Here is a 16,251-nt window from a genome sequence, read left to right on the forward strand (position 1 = left end):
ATATATATATATATATATATATATACACACACACACACACATTTATGTGTGTGTGTCAGTGTTGTGATGCCTTATCGTGTGGTGTGCACGTGTATAGAGGCACGCGCACACAAACAAACATCCGTACCAGACGGACATGCATCAATAACTGCGTGTGAAGGGTCAGTATCGTTTTAACGTACACGTTTTCCGTGCTAGCATGGGTCAGAAGGAGTTTGCTGAGGCAGATTTTCTACGGCCGGATGCCCTTCCTCTCACCAAACCTAACTTGCAAGCAAAGTAATATTTCCTGATGGCTAGACTTGTTTTTTGGAAACAGACAATACCGCATGGTCTTTGAATTTTGGGCCTCACAGAGGCAATGATTTGTGACTGAGACCTTTGGAGATGTGTCATGCTTGAGAAGACTCGTCAAACCAAGTGAAATCATAGTCATGGCTGATGCTGGTGTCATGTAACTGGCACATAAAAAGCACCTTTCAAGTGTTGGGCCTCACAGCGGCCAAGTGGCTGAGGCCAGTGGCAGGTGGAAAGTTCCTCTCAAGCACTGGGCCTCATGGAGGCAATGATGAATGACCAAGATCTTAGCATTATGTCGTGCTTGAGAAGAAGACCCATCATGCCAAGTAAAATCGCAGTTGTGGCAGATACCGGTACCAAGAAATGGCACCCATGTGGGTGGCATGAAAAAGTACTCATTACACTCTCGGAGTGGTTGGCATTTGGAAGGGCATCCAGCTGTAGAAACCATGCCAAATCAAACTGGGGTCTGGTGCAAACTCCCAGCCCTGGTCAAACCGTCCAACCCATGGACAACGGACATTAAATGATGATGATGACGATTCTGACCCACAGACATTACATATCCAGCAGGGCATGCTTGCTTCACTTCATTCCAGCATTCACAAGTTCTCTGCTTCTGAAGCTTATCTTTTGCTGCCATACAACACATGTTGAGTCTCACTGAGAAGATGATAAACGATCAAGATGATTGGTGATTTGCTATGCTTGAGAAGACCTGTCCATCTAAGTAAAATCAAGGTCCCGGAAAGGAGGGTTAGCAGAAGAATCGCCAAACTATTTTCAAAGAAGGAGTTTTTGAAAGCGTTGCTTCATACTATAACAAGGCTCTCACTGCTTTCCTGGTTTCAAAGATAGAATCTGTTATTATGCTAAACTCCACCAAAAGGTCATATGATTTGCATCCCGGAGCCCAACGCATAATTTTCCATTGATTCATGTCCGATGATTGCTAATTTCACCTCTCCATTTTGTGGATGGTTTTTGGCATGGAATCGTTCGGTAACATTAATTGGTTGTTGTGCAGGTATAATAACAGCAACAACAATAATAATGGTTTCAAATTTTGACACAAGGCCAGCAATTTTAAGAGAGTGGGTCAAGTCGGTTACATTGACCAAGTGTTTAACCGATACTTATTTTATCGACACCGAAAGAATAAAAGGCAAAGTGGACCTCCCCGGAAAAATCAAACTATTTACACGGATATGCGAGTGGTTAGAATCACATTTATTCCCAAGTTGGTTATAATGGTTTGAAATACCCCAGTAAATATTATTATGAATAATCTATCTATCTATTTATGCATATATGTTTAAAAAGATACTTGGACAATAGTAAATAGAAAAATATATGTGAGCAAGTGGAAATACGAAAGTATGGCTAGAAATGGTCGGCTAATGTCAATAATAGTTCTCGCATGGCATTTCGTACGCGATGGCAGTAAACACCAACATTCTGACCCCAGAACTAACGTTAGATCATTATGATGACTGGCTTAAAGGAAACCTTTCCAAATCCAAAACACAGTTAAAAACTGTTGTTAAAAGTAAAACTTGTGGTAAAGCTTTAGATCGAAAATCTTTAAAACCAGTTGAAAGTCCTCCTTCAATAATTCCACCACATCAAAGGTAAGAAGAATAAAACAAATAACGTAGATTACTAAAGGTGAAAAGAATGCTAAAACGTAATTAAACGAATTTTGCTTCGTTACCAAATTACTCTGTAAATGAAATAATATATAAGTGGGGGGAAGAGGCAGCGCAACCACTTTGCTAAAGAAATTGCAAAACCTCACCCACGAACCTTTATTTTCTTCGTACAAAATGAAATCGAAAGTGAAAATTTTTTGGACAGTCCATTAAAAAATCAATGTTATTTAGGTTACAAAACAACAAAAACACAAGACTTAATACCAGCCTTTTTGTTATATATCTACAATTTACTATATTAATAAATATTAAAAAAAGTACTTCGCAGTTTCCGGGCTTAACATTCAAAATATTTTTTCTCTACTCCAACATATTCCTCGAAATTGTAAACTGTTTCTCGACCAAAGTGTTCTTTTTTTTTCTACTTCCTTCATCATTAATTACAAATTAATTAATGAAATGTTATCTTTTTTTTTTATTTCTCATGAAATAAAAAAAAAAGTTTTCCTGTTGAATTTGATGGTTATAGGTAGTTGCCATGTAAAGTTTCACTAATTTTGTTTTGACATGAAATGTTTGAGTCTGTCTTTATATTTACTGTTGTGATAAGATGTGCAACTAATATCAGATATAATTTCATAGAGTGATCAATAAATCGAAGACCATAATAAATAATAATAAATTTTAAGCGAGTTAGTCCCTAGCTCGTATTTTGCACTACGAGTTTTCTTGAAATCAGGACTTAAGGAGTTATAATAAAGTTAAAATAATGCACGAATGTTAGTCGAACTAAAGCTACCTGGAGATTAAATTCTCCTGGTTGGAATTTTTGCTGTGTTCATCTGTATACACTAAGTTCCTATAACATGAGGAAATTAAATAGCAATAAGTTTATTGGCCAATAGACACCTGCTGAAATAATGTAGTAAATTCTACTCTTATACTGGTTCCACTATTGGTCTGTGACTCTTTCAGGACTGTAATCGATTACATTGGCCCCTCTCCAATACTTCCCCGCTGCTTATTTTATCGATCTTGGAAAGATGAAAGAGAAAGCCGACTCCTGCTAGATTAGAACTTAGAATGCGAGGGGTTGTAACTGAAAACTGCCTCTCGGTCCGCGACTCCATAAGTATGACTTGGGATGAAAGGGTAGACTACTAAAATAAACGTTTTTTTTTTTCAAGACTAAACATTTTTAGGAAGGGTCCCACAATTTAATCAACCTGCAACATGGCCGTTTTCCATGCTGGCATGGGTTGGATGGTTTGACTGGGGTCTGGCAAGCCAGGCTCCAATCTGATATATATATTTATTTATATATATATATGTATGTGTGTGTGGTTGCGTTATCTTGTCTTGCCCTTACATGACATCTGTAAACGAGTGTCACTGTTATACAAGCAGTGTCACTCATTCATTCATTTCCAATATTCTGTGAAAAACATGTCTGGCAAATATTATTTTGCATTGAAACAGGTGATGGTGGGTAACAGAAAGGACAACCTCAATAAACTTCATCCCACTCATGCAAGCATGGAAAACTAGACATTAAAATGATGATGATGATATATGCAAACACACACACACACACACACACACACTGTAGTTACACTCTTTCACTCACTCTGTTCCTTCATATCTTGTTTTACCATTTCTATTACTGTTACTTTCACAATCTCTCTCTCTCTCTCTTGATTTATATTTCAAACAAGTTGATGCCAGTTTGGTTTGCTGCTTCATGCTGCCCTAGTTTATCAGAATTCAGAAATGCTCTAAAGCACAAAGATAGCATTCTTTACTGTAGACGCGACTCTATCTTTCTCTATCACTATTTTTCCCCCTCCTGTTCTTCTTCTGTTACTACTATATCTTTCTTCCTTCTGTCACTACTGTCTTTCTCTCGTTGCTCACCTATTCTTCTACTTCCTTCCCTTGTTTCTCCCTCTACCACTCTCTCTCTCTCTCTTCCTTCCCTTGTTTCTCCCTGGTCACATGCTTCCGGTCACAAATCCTTTTCTTCCTTGGCTATCGCCGAGCAAACACGCGAACTTACTTCGTCCCGGCTTTCAGTTCATGCCTCACAGCGTTCATATACACATAATTTTTCACGACTGGCCGCATAGCCTTTTCCGTTTGTTTTCCTGTCTTGTTTTTTGTCCGCCTCTACATTCCTCCATAGCACAGGTTTAATTTGTGTACACAAATTTAATTTGCAGTTCATGGGAAGAGCCATTTTAACGATGCGTCCTGCCCAACTCTTCGAAATGCCGGTGTTAAAATGGGGGTAGCTGATGAAGGAAAATGTTCTCTATGTGGCTTGTGTGTTTTCTGTACTCTGGTTATTATTATTTTCTTGTCTACGTTTTGTTTGCAATGTCCTGTACCCAGATATGCACCTATATATACAGGTAGACGTAGGTATGCACATACCTGTACGTATATATGCATATACTCATTTATTATTTGTTTTATATATATATATATGTATATATATATACAGATTGATAAAACTTTTCAAATTTTTCAAAGTACCACCACCACCACCACCTCCTATGTATGTACATACTCACAAGGCTTTGGTCAGCCCAAGGTGCCACGCAGTGGGACCGAACCCAGAACCATGTGATTGGGAAGCAAGTTTCAAGTTTCTTGAGAAGTTTCTTATCACACAGCCTTGCATTTATTCATTTATTCATCGATAGAAGGCAGAGATTTTGTTGCCATGAACATAGTGCAGTTATTTCCCAGTTGTGATGGGCCGGCCACAGATTGCTCCTTACCAGTTAAAACTGTCGTAGATCCCAACAATATGTCCCTCCTGGTGTTTAATTAGTATTTGTTAAAAGACCAATGCAGAAAACACCATGGACAGTGAATAAGACTCTTCCGTGGGTGTTGTTAGTTAGTTCTGCGCACAGTGCTAGAAATATATTCTCATTCACCAGCAGCAAACAACGACCCATGACAGACCTTTTTTTTTCATTTTTAAATTTCAGTTATTCTGCAAAGGAGAGAACAGATTATGTTTTGGAATACCAAGCTGCAGAACAGCAGAAGCTGGCTGACCAATCACAGGTGAGCAAGTACAACAGGTTCTTCTTTCAAAGATACAATTTAAACCACTTTCCTAACATTCATTAATAGAAACTTTTGTTATTGATGTTGTTGTTTCGTTAGTGTTTCTTCTTCTTCTTTGTTAGTGACATTAATTACATTGTACACACGACTCCACAGAAATGGACGCAGCTATGAGGCTGTTTTCTTTCATCTCCGCCTTCATCCGACGTATATGTTTTTATTTTAATGGTAATAAAGGAGATTTACTGCTGACATCTCATTCTTCATCTCGTCATGCTTTTCATCATCATCATCATCACTCTCCCACCCACCCACCTTCGATCTACCAATGTAATTATCACAATCATTACTGTCATTGCCTCTACAGTCATCATCATCATCATCATCACTATCAACACCACCAGTTTCACCATCCTCATCACCATCACCACAAACATCATCACCAAGACCACCATCACCACCACCACCCGTCCCCCTCCCCCATAACAATTACTTCTGCCTTCATTATTGGCTCCAATCTTTCATTCATCATCCTCTCCTGCCACTCCATCCTCACCGTCTTCATTGTCACAAACATTCACCATTGCCTTTACTTTCATCAACATGATGACCATCATGACGGTGATGCTGCTGCTACTACTTCTACTACTTCTACTACTACTACTACCACCACATGCCTTTGTATTTCTGTTTTGCCTTGTAGACACGAGATGTGAATGTTTCCGCAAATGAAACTTCCCTGAATCAGCTGGAGGAAGACTCTGGCCTCACAGAGGTGCACAACAACAGAAAAGAAAACTTAAGGTTGAACACAGACGTCTACGAAGGATTTACATTCAGTCATTCTCCCACAGTTCTACCAATTGAAGAACACAAGAGTCAGGTAACTTTTCATTCCACTCATTCTCTTTGATTAAGGTTTTTTTTAACTTTTTGTTCAAAGTTGATGTTTGTTGGACTTTAAAAAAAAAAAAAAATTCTTTATTTTTTACAAGTATTTGTTTGTTTTGATGACTTTTTTCTTTTGTCTTTTACTTGCTTCAGTCATTAGACTGTGGCCATGCTGGGGCACCACTTTAAAGAATTTTTGGTTGAATGAATTGGACTCCCTGCCCTCACTGCTTGATAACTGCTGTTGGTTTGTTTACATCTCCATAACTTAGCAGTTCAGTGAAAGAGACCAATTAAATAAGTATCAAGCTTAGAAAAAGTACCGGGTTCAATTTGTTTGACTAAAAAACCTTTTAAGGTGGTGCTCCAGCCTGGTCACAATCCAATGATTAAAACGGGGAAAAGGTAAGACAGACAACCATTTCCCTTTTCTCATTCTTTCTCTTTTTTTTTTGGTAAACAGATCATAAACACTGTTGAAAGTAATCAAGTGACTGTGATACAGGGTCCAACAGGCTCTGGCAAAACCACACAAGTTCCTCAATTCATCCTGGATCATTATGCATCTAAGAACCAATACTGTAACATTGTTGTCACTCAACCGAGAAGGATTGCTGCCATCAGTATTGCTAAGAGAATTTGTCAAGAAAGACGATGGAAGTTAGGGACATTTTGTGGATATCAGGTGAATTTTGAACCTTTCCATGTTTAGACACTTAATTTGGTGTTTGTTAATTAATTGTGTTTCCCTTTTGATTTTGATCCTGTCTTCAATCATTTTAGGTTGGAATGGATCGAGAAGTCTCTCCAAACACACGGCTGACCTACATGACCACTGGGGTCCTTTTGCAGAAACTTATTAACAAGAAGGACATTAATGATTATACACACGTCATCCTTGACGAGGTTTGTAATGCTTGACACACACACACACACATGCTTACTATCATCATCATCATCATCACCACCACTATAATTGTTGCTGCTACCACCACCACCACCACCTTTATTATCATCAGCATCAAAATCACCACCACCACCACTCCCAACATCACCATCCACCACCATCACCACCCACCACCACTATCCACTACGACGACCACCACCACCTTTATTACCATCAGCATCAGCAGCAAAATCACCACCACCACTACCACCACCACCACTGCCAACATCACCACCATCCACTACCACCATCACCGCCATGTTCATGTTGTTGTCATCTTTTTACTACAGATCCATGAACGAGATCAAGAGACAGATTTCTGCATCCTCATCGTGCGGAAATTCCTTCGTTCGGTTTCCAAAAGAATTCGAGTAAGTATCCATTTGGTGATTATATTTTAGAATTCTTTGTATTTGTTTTATGTTTTAGTCGGGAGTAGAAGGAGCAACACCCCTGACCCCCTTTTTTTACAGGGTCTACCAGGCTGATGGGAATAACAGAGAAGATGAAACCATGGTTTCTGGATTGCTGTCGTAGGAAGCGGCATATTGTCAAGGTGTATATCTATTAGTCAAGAGGGCAGTTTAGTCTCACAAATTTTCTCCTTACATTGCAGGTAATTCTGATGTCTGCCACTTTGGATTCAGAAATGTTTGCCAATTACTTTGCCCTTCCAGTCCGTAACACCTTGGACCCTGCCCCCATAATCACAATTGATGGCAGTTTCTTTAGTGTGTCTGAATACTACGTTGAGGATTTGGTTCCATTGGGAACTGTAAGTACTCTTTTTCAATCTTTTAATTTGATATAAAATGCTTGACAATCTTTTAATCTGTTTTTGGTCCTCTTAATTCCTCCTGATAGAGGATGATGATAATGATTTTGTTGTTTATATCCAAGTTGGGTCTGATTGAGCAGACTTATGGTGAAAACCAGTCCAGCTTTGACTCTCCTGTCTTTTTAATATACCCAGTGCTACCCAGCCCCACCCTAGTTAACCCTGACCCTGCTTACTCCTGTTCTCTTTCTTATAATGTGAGTTGCCGTGTAATTCCTCAACAGCAAAAAGCCCTGTTCTGTTCCCTTCTTTTATACTTGAATCCCTCATCTCTTAGTATAAAGTTACCCTACTTAGTCTTGCAAGCTGCATAGCAACTTCACTGTTGCCATGAAAAAAAAAAAAGCACTCAACACATGATGTAGAGTGGTGGCCCCCCTGTAGAAGCAGGCAAGGGGGAACTTAGTCTAAATGTGAATTGTAAACATTAATTAAAAAAAAAGCAAGGGAAACTCGAAGAGGTGTGAGGTGAGATCTGAGAATGTCTGGTGCTAGATTGAGACAAAAGGAGGTATTCTGATTTGCTGACCTGTCCAATTCTATGCTGCTTTGGGGCAGATTAATGCTAAAATGATAAAAATGATGTGATGATGGTGATGTTAATGAGTTTGTGAATGTATTAATATCCAAGTGTTGTGAAAAGTTTATTTATTTTTCTTAGATAGGACAACTTGATCCTGACAACCCACATATCACCCCTGAGTCTCAGCAATTAGCTGTCAACTTAATTCAACACTTTAACACATTTGAAACCAAAGAACAAGGGTAAGTTACATTCAAAACCCGATTTTGGGTATCTTGGCTTCAGATAATCAATTTTGCCAATCACCTTCCATGCTGTAATTGTTTTCGTTCCAGCACACAATCTCAGATCAGGTCACTTACTATGCAAGTACATCTCTGTAATAATAATAATAATGATAATAATCTGCTTGAAATACTTAATACTTACAGTGTTAAAATGGTATCATAAATTCCAGTCTTTGGTCGAATACTTTAATCCTTTAGCATTTTGGTTTCTCTGTCAAATGTAATGCTTATTTATTCACATTGTTATCTCATATCTCCATAGTTTTGATGAGGTGAATATATATTTCTAGAATGATATTGTTGGGTATTTGTGAGAGGCTGGATCTGGCCAGTTTGAACTTAAAACACAGAATATTTGGGCCTGATATGGCTGGATTAAATGCAAAAGGGTTGAATAGCTATTTATGTATTTATTTTAATTTATTTTATTTTATTTTCTTTTTTTTTAGAAATGATCCTCATTCTGGACAACAGCCTATTTGTGGAAGTGTTCTTGTTTTCTTGCCAGGTAAGCATTGAAACCATCATCATCATCATCATAACCACAGTCACAGCACCACTACCAAAACCATCATCATTACTACAATCCTCACCACCACCATCACCTTCACTCATGACACGAACTCTATACTTCACATGATGAAGAATTGGCAGCAGCAGCCAATTCTTTCTCTTGCTTCCCTCTTCTCTCTCATTTATCCACACATCTGCTTCTATATCAAATTATCTTGAGCCGAGTTAAATTCCTTTCGAAACAGAAAGTTCCAAAGGCAGTTTCCTTTATCCTTAATTCATCATTTTAAGAAATTTTGATGCAAAATAAATTATTGTTTTGGAACATTTTGTTTTACAGGGTTGTCTGATATTGACAAGCTCTATGACAAGCTAAGAACTCTGCCGGGTCAACACAGGTAAGTTGTCTAGTTTTATAGTCATCTCTCACTTCAACCCTTTAGCATTCAGATTACTGTGTTAGAAGTAAACCTTATTTATTCACATTGTTTTCAGTTAATCATGTATTATTGTATTGTTTTAAGATTTCAATGATGTGACTGTTTATTTTTAGAACGACATTGTAGGTTAGGTGTGAAAGGCCAGAAATGGCTGGCTTGAACATAAAACAAAATATTTTGGCCCGATACGGCTGTTTTAAATGCTAAAGTGTTAAAACAATAAAAATTACGAATGAATGAACTGCCAGAATTTCTTTCTGTTTTGTGGTTCCTTTGGTCAACCTCCATTTCTCTGATAGTCTCGTCAGATGGTGTTCTTTATGATGTGGCCTGCCAACTCCTGTCAAACTGACCACCCTAAGCCATTAATGAAAATGGACGTTAAATGACGAGAGCGATCGCTTGAATCATAGTAATGTTTGTCATCATCATCATTATTTAATGTCCAGCTTCCATTAAGTCAAAGCTTTTTTTCTTCTGATTCTGATGCAGGTTGGTTGTTATACCGTTACATTCTTCGGTGACGATCGAGGAACAAAGTAAAGTGTTTCAGCCAACATCTCCCGGATATCGTAAGGTAAGTCTTCATCATCATCATCATCATCATTTAACTTCCACTTTTCCATGCTTGTATGGCTTGGATCCAATCCGTTGATGTGGATTCTCCTTGGCAGGATGTCCTTGCTGCACTCACCAACATTTGGTTGGGAAATTTCGAAAAACCCCATCAAAAAATTTAAAAAATAAATAAAACTAAATTGGTTGTGATGTTAAGTTCCAGAATGTTCCTCCTGTTTCGATAAAGAATCTAATTGCTTTGTTTTGTTTTCTTTCCTGAGGTGATCCTTTCTACAAATATTGCTGAAAGTTCCATCACAGTGCCTGACATTAAATATGGTAAGTAATTCCAAACCATAACTAGAAGAAGTAGGAAATTAAAAATCATTACTCTGAGGATTTCACTGTAATAGTCACAGAACTGGTTTGGTACATGGTTTGTACATTTGCAGGCCGAATCCAGAGATTCTCTTGAGGTCAGGAGGCACTTAGGTCCTCCAGTTTCCCCAGAAAGTTTTTCTCCACAGGATGTCATCAAATTTGCTTTAAGATGGCAGGTTTCTTTTGTTTTCCGTACATGTTTCCATAGCAAGATATTTTTCAGATGGAGGACCAGGTCTGTATTTAACAATTTGTAGAAAACAGAAAAACAGAGTTGTTTCCCATAGAATCTGAAGCCCTTAAAAGTTATGTCCCTTGTCGATGTTTACTCTCGTCTTTCACCTACATTTGTTTATAAAATAAAGTTAATCGCCACATCAAAGTGGTTGTTCCATGTTACTACTAGTTTAACCTCAAGCAGATCTTCCACCAGCTGGTCACTGGCCGGAGCAGACTTTGGCTATCGCTCTGGTTTAGCAGACAACAGGGTCACGAGACTGACTCAGTTTCGAGCTTGGTGTGTGACTTTTGACTAACCCTGTATAATTGATAATAATAATAATGATAATAATTGTGTTTATCTCCGCAGTTATCGATTTCTGTTTGACCAAGAATTTGATGTGTGATACTCAGACAAATTTCACCAGTTTACAATTAGATTGGGCATCAAAAGCTAACTGTATTCAACGGAAAGGTAAAGTAGTTGAAATTATTGTCTAACATTTTGCTAGAATACCATAACACTGCTTTGACCATTAACCCATATATATTTCTTGCAACTAGCTTTTTGATGATTACATCATCATCGTCATCATCATCCTTTAATGTCTGTTTTCTGTGCTGTCATATATTCTAATGTCTGTAAATTCTTTTTATTAAAACAACACAAAAACAAAAACAAAACCCCTGTCAAAAGTTGTCTTTCTTGTTTGCTGTAGGCCGGGCAGGTCGTGTCTCCAATGGTCGTGTGTATCGTCTCATCACACGGTCGTTTTGGTACAACCATATTCCAGATTACAACACACCAGAAATGCAAGTAAGTCACCAAGTCTTAAATTGATTGATTGTGGGGAGGGCAAGAGCAGGTAGTTAATATAATTATGTTGTTTGTTTGGAGTTTTAGCTTGAATGGGAGGAGTTTTAGCTTAAATGGGAGGAGTTTTGTTTGAAGTTGTTGGGGAGGAGTTTTGTTTGAAGTTGTTGGGGGGAGTTTTGTTTGAGTGGAGTTGTTGGGGATGGGCATTTATTTTTCACAGCTTGATACCATTCCTGCTGCTAACTTCTCATCTCCAAAATAGAAGTAGTAACCTTTTGTCAGCCAGGTAGACTGGGTCTAGGAAAGCTGTATGACATATTTAAAGGCATATCACAACTCAACAGAGTAGCAGTAACAAGATTCAGACTCGTGACCCTGTTCTTAGTAAGGCACCAATGCAACCCCTTGACCTTGCACTCATTGCATATAACCCCAATCTGTCTTAACTAATTTCACTGACATAATTTCTTTTTCAGAGATGTCCTCTCGACTTGTTGGTGTTACGAACTAAAATCCTTGACTTAGGTGAGCCTAAAGCCATTCTAGCTCTTGCACTTGCTCCCCCAAACCTCGATGATATTGAAAGGACCATCCTAGAGTTAAAAGAGGTAAGACTTTGTTTTCTATTTCTTTAAAAGTTTGATATGAAATTTATCAACTCCCTAAGGATGTGGCTTGGGTCTCATTGTCTTATGTTCCTGTTATGTTCCTTTTTTTTACTGTAGATTGGTGCTCTTGCTTTGACGCTGAACGGTGTCCCGAACCGGTACGATGCTGACCTGACTTACATGGGCCGAGTTATTGCTTCCCTACCAACTGACATAAGAATTGGAAAACTGCTTGTTTGGGGTCATGTTTTTGGTTTCCTCAAAGAATGTTTAATTCTAGGTAAGTCTCAAATGGCACCTTTCTCTCTACATTTTGATATTTGGCTATGGCTGGTGATGGTGGTGGTTGAATGTGCAGATAGGAAAGCAGACTCTGGAAGCTGACAGATGAGTGGAGAAAATCCAGACTGATGTGTTGATTGGTATACTGACAGACATACAGGTGCAGGAGTGGCTGTGTGGTAAGTAGCTTGCTTACCAGCCACGTGGTTCCAGGTTCAGTCCCACTGCGTGGCACCTTGGGCAAGTGTCTTCTACTATAGTCTCGGGCTGACCAAAGCCTTGTGAGTGGATTTGGTAGACGGAAACTGAAAGAAGCCCGTTGTATATATGTATATGTATATATATGTGTGTGTGTTTGTTTGTGTGTCTGTGTTTGTCCCCCCAGCGTCGCTTGACAACTGATGTTGGTGTGTTTACGTCCCCGTAACTTAGCAGTTCGGCAAAAGAGACTGATAGAGTAAGTACTAGGCTTACAAAGAATAAGTCCTGGGGTTGATTTGCTCGACTAAAGGCAGTGCTCCAGCATGGCCACAGTCGAATGACTGAAACAAATAAAAGAATAGACCCGTAATTCATCACTTGTTATGACCATTTAAAAAAAAGTTTTCATCTTCCTCAACACAAGCAAGATGGTTCTGTGTAGCTGGAACCCTATTATTTTTGGTGGGTGTATAAGCTTCGTCTATCATATCCAGAACATACACCTGCATGATCTGTGACCCCGTCATTCAGCCTGTCATCATTTTGTATCTCCAATTCGTGTTTCTAATGTCTAACATTAATTAAACTCTTATTTTTTTGTTGTTTATTATTTCTGAAACCCGTTGTATTTTGTCTTCTGTAGCTGCAGCGTTGTCATTGAAAAGTGTGATATCTCGGCCATACAAAAAGCATCTTGAATCTTACCAGTGAGTATTTCGTTTCATTAAGTTGACCTCAGCAGGATTTGAATTTTATGTTTTGTATTCAGATCAACCAAAGTCACTTTTGCTGTATCATTCTTCCATAGTTGATGAAATAAATACCAATCAAAGTAATGGTATGTGTGTGTGTGTGTGTGGGTGTTTGATATTGACTTCAACCCCCTCCCCTCATCTCTCTAAATATTTGGCCTTCTGCTACTTATGCAAGAGATTATTATTATTATTATTATTATCATTATCATTATTATTATTATTAACCCTTTAGTATTCGGATTATGCTGTCAAATTTTGTAAGTGACGAATTTATTAAATTAACTTCATGGTTAAATGGTTGGTGCTAGGTAGGGCATCCAGCCATGGGACCTGTGCCAAAACTGAGACATTAGAGGATGATGCAGTTGCCAGACCCATCGGTTCCAGTCCATTATTGGCATGGAACTTAGGATGGTGATCATGAAACTGTTCAATGTGTTTCTAGTCATTAAATACAGAAGCCAGCCATTTTGTTTTCTATCTGTCACTGTTATATTTTCTTCTTTTATTTTCCCCAGGCGTAAATTCAGCTGGGCAGATGCTTCGTTCAGCGACTGCATTGCCATTGTAAACATCTACAAGGTAAGTCTTTTTTTGTTTGTCTTAACCTCTTTATTTTCTAAACTGTTGTTGTTTAACCCCAGGCCCTCCTGAATGGAGATGGTACTCAGCAAACATCTTCAAAACAACAAATGGTTCAGATTTTCATTGTCTTCAGCTTTTCTTTCTTTTTTTATTGCGTCTTCTTTCTCAAGTTTAATTTTTTTCTCTCAATTCCTTAAAGAGAAGAAACTATGTTTTCTGTTTCTATTTTATCAGGTTTGGGAAAGGAATTGGGCCCATGGTATTTTCAAAAGACGTGGTCAGTCAGAAGTGGAATGGGGAAAAGCAAACTTTGTGCAAATCAAAAGAATACATGAGGTAAGGATTTTTCACTTCATCAATAATCAATAATCAATATGCACCACCAACATTTATGGTGTGTTTCAATAAATTTAGAAAATAATGAAGAATTTGGAAAAGATCGATGGAATAGTACCAGACATAAAAGAATAAGTCCTGGGGTTCATCATATCCTTATTTCATTTCAGCTTGCTGAACTTATCCGGGAGTTAGAGTTCCGACTGACACAGTTCAATCTTCGTATTCCAAGCAAGTCGCCAGAATCGAAGAAAGACCTCAACCATCCTGAAGAGAAACTTTTGTTCAAGGTTTCATATTTTTTTTATCCTGTCCAGAATCATTTTTTGTTTTTTTCTAGAAAAAGAATGTTTCTTTATTTTTACTTAAGTCAGTGAGAGGAAGAAGAGGGTCGGCCATAACCTTTCCCAAAACCCAGAGGCTTTTGGAAGGAAGGAAGTCCACTGCAGATGGTTGACCTGACTCAAGTGCTTGCAGTAGTGACGGGCACACTGCTGGTTACGATGACCAGGGTCCCAGTTGTCTGCTCATGAAATTGAGGTGCCAGTGGCTGAGCACGCCACAGGCATGCGTACCCTTCTTGGTGATGAGGCTGGCCCCTTTGTAATGACAGGTACAACTCATTCTTGCCAGCTGAGTGGACTGGAGCAATGAGAAGTAAAGAGTCTTGCTCAAGGACACAATGCAACACTGGGAATTGAACTCAATCATGAACCCGATAACCTAACCACTAAGCTACACTTGCATTGGTGGACTTCACAGAAAAACACATAAAGACCTGGTGGTGGTGGTGATGGATTAAGTCTACCATGGAATAAAGGGAGTAATCTTTTCCCTGATTGGAGAGGACCATTCTGCACAGTGTTCCTTTGTCAAATTCCATTTACAAAATTTTCTCTTTCCTTCCCTTTAATATCTTCTCTCCCTCTCTCTCTTTCCCTCTCTTTAATATCTTCTCTCTCCTTCTCTCTCTCTTTCATAGCTGATCATATGTGGTGCCTTTTATCCAAATTATTTCATTCGAGATAAAATAGACGAAGAACAAGTGATGAAAACCATGTCGGGAAAGGACCCTTTCAATACTGTTATGGTCAGTTGCAACTTTTGATAATTTCTTCTTTTCTTGTATCCTTTTTTTCGTGTTTCATGCCAGCATGGACAACGGACGTTAAATGATGATGGTGATGACCCCCACAAAATCTTATATGGACCCTAGTGGTTAACAACTGTCCCCTATTTTATTGGAAACGTGCTTCAACAGAAAACTCTATGTAATCATCATCATCACTCTCATAGCATCAACTTTCCCATGCTTGTATGGGTCAGACAGAATTTGTTGAGGCAAATATTCTACTGCTGGATGTCCTTCCTATCTGCCAACCCACATTTGTTTCCCAGCAATGTAATATTTCCCCCAGGGCTGTTCTTATATTTAAGAACTATCATCCTTACTGAGCTGTGAAGGTCAGAATCAGTGTTTGTAGCTGATGACGTGCAACAACGCAGAAATGCATGCGTCCTACAATCCAGTGATATCATTCATAGCCCAATGTCTTTTCACACATTTTGTCTATGAAGAGAAAGTGGTTCTGAGAATATTGCAACAGTGAACAGTTCACCCATGTCTGAGTGTACACAAGTGTGTTGATTCCGATTGAACACACGCATTCTTCATTCAAGGTTCTTTCGTGGGATATTAAATGATGGTGATGATGATGATGAAATCTCAGTGAAACTACAAACCATATCCTTCTTTTTGTCTCATCAGATAAATGGTCTGCCACCCAATCAAGGTTCCTTGTACAAATCTCAAATCGAACAGTTATTTTATCCGTGTGGAAACATTCTTGCTATACACATGGAAGAATCCAAGTAAGTATTGTTCTTTTGCACTTTCCCACAAAACTTAGCAGATCTTAATGATTATTTTATTTATTTGTATTTATATATTTAGTTGCTTATTATTGTTGTTATTATTATTATTATTGTTATTATTATTATTATTGAGTGAGAGAGCAGTGCATGCCATCTAAGTGAC

The 16,251-nt window shown here is 38.4% G+C and overlaps 1 protein-coding gene across 1 annotated transcript in view; it reads left to right on the forward strand.

Annotated features, from left to right (window-relative positions):
* The first annotated feature begins 1,623 nt into the window (after window positions 1–1,623).
* The window catches only part of LOC106867444 (ATP-dependent RNA helicase TDRD9), a 28,977-nt gene continuing 14,349 nt past the window's right edge, over window positions 1,624–16,251 (forward strand). The window contains exons 1-22 of the mRNA XM_014912321.2: window positions 1,624–1,931; window positions 4,952–5,030; window positions 5,737–5,916; window positions 6,388–6,609; window positions 6,708–6,830; window positions 7,161–7,241; window positions 7,487–7,645; window positions 8,370–8,473; window positions 8,968–9,026; window positions 9,372–9,429; window positions 9,964–10,048; window positions 10,311–10,368; window positions 11,000–11,104; window positions 11,349–11,446; window positions 11,923–12,054; window positions 12,172–12,334; window positions 13,181–13,244; window positions 13,811–13,874; window positions 14,112–14,213; window positions 14,384–14,503; window positions 15,196–15,303; window positions 15,982–16,085. Of these exons, the coding sequence (XP_014767807.1) occupies window positions 1,738–1,931; window positions 4,952–5,030; window positions 5,737–5,916; window positions 6,388–6,609; window positions 6,708–6,830; window positions 7,161–7,241; window positions 7,487–7,645; window positions 8,370–8,473; window positions 8,968–9,026; window positions 9,372–9,429; window positions 9,964–10,048; window positions 10,311–10,368; window positions 11,000–11,104; window positions 11,349–11,446; window positions 11,923–12,054; window positions 12,172–12,334; window positions 13,181–13,244; window positions 13,811–13,874; window positions 14,112–14,213; window positions 14,384–14,503; window positions 15,196–15,303; window positions 15,982–16,085 (2,462 nt within the window). The 5' untranslated portion in view covers window positions 1,624–1,737. The remainder of the gene's footprint in view (window positions 1,932–4,951; window positions 5,031–5,736; window positions 5,917–6,387; window positions 6,610–6,707; window positions 6,831–7,160; window positions 7,242–7,486; window positions 7,646–8,369; window positions 8,474–8,967; window positions 9,027–9,371; window positions 9,430–9,963; window positions 10,049–10,310; window positions 10,369–10,999; window positions 11,105–11,348; window positions 11,447–11,922; window positions 12,055–12,171; window positions 12,335–13,180; window positions 13,245–13,810; window positions 13,875–14,111; window positions 14,214–14,383; window positions 14,504–15,195; window positions 15,304–15,981; window positions 16,086–16,251) is intronic.

The sequence above is a fragment of the Octopus bimaculoides genome, chromosome 20 (assembly GCF_001194135.2).
Source record: "Octopus bimaculoides isolate UCB-OBI-ISO-001 chromosome 20, ASM119413v2, whole genome shotgun sequence".
In the NCBI taxonomy this organism is placed as follows: Eukaryota; Metazoa; Mollusca; class Cephalopoda; order Octopoda; family Octopodidae; genus Octopus; species Octopus bimaculoides.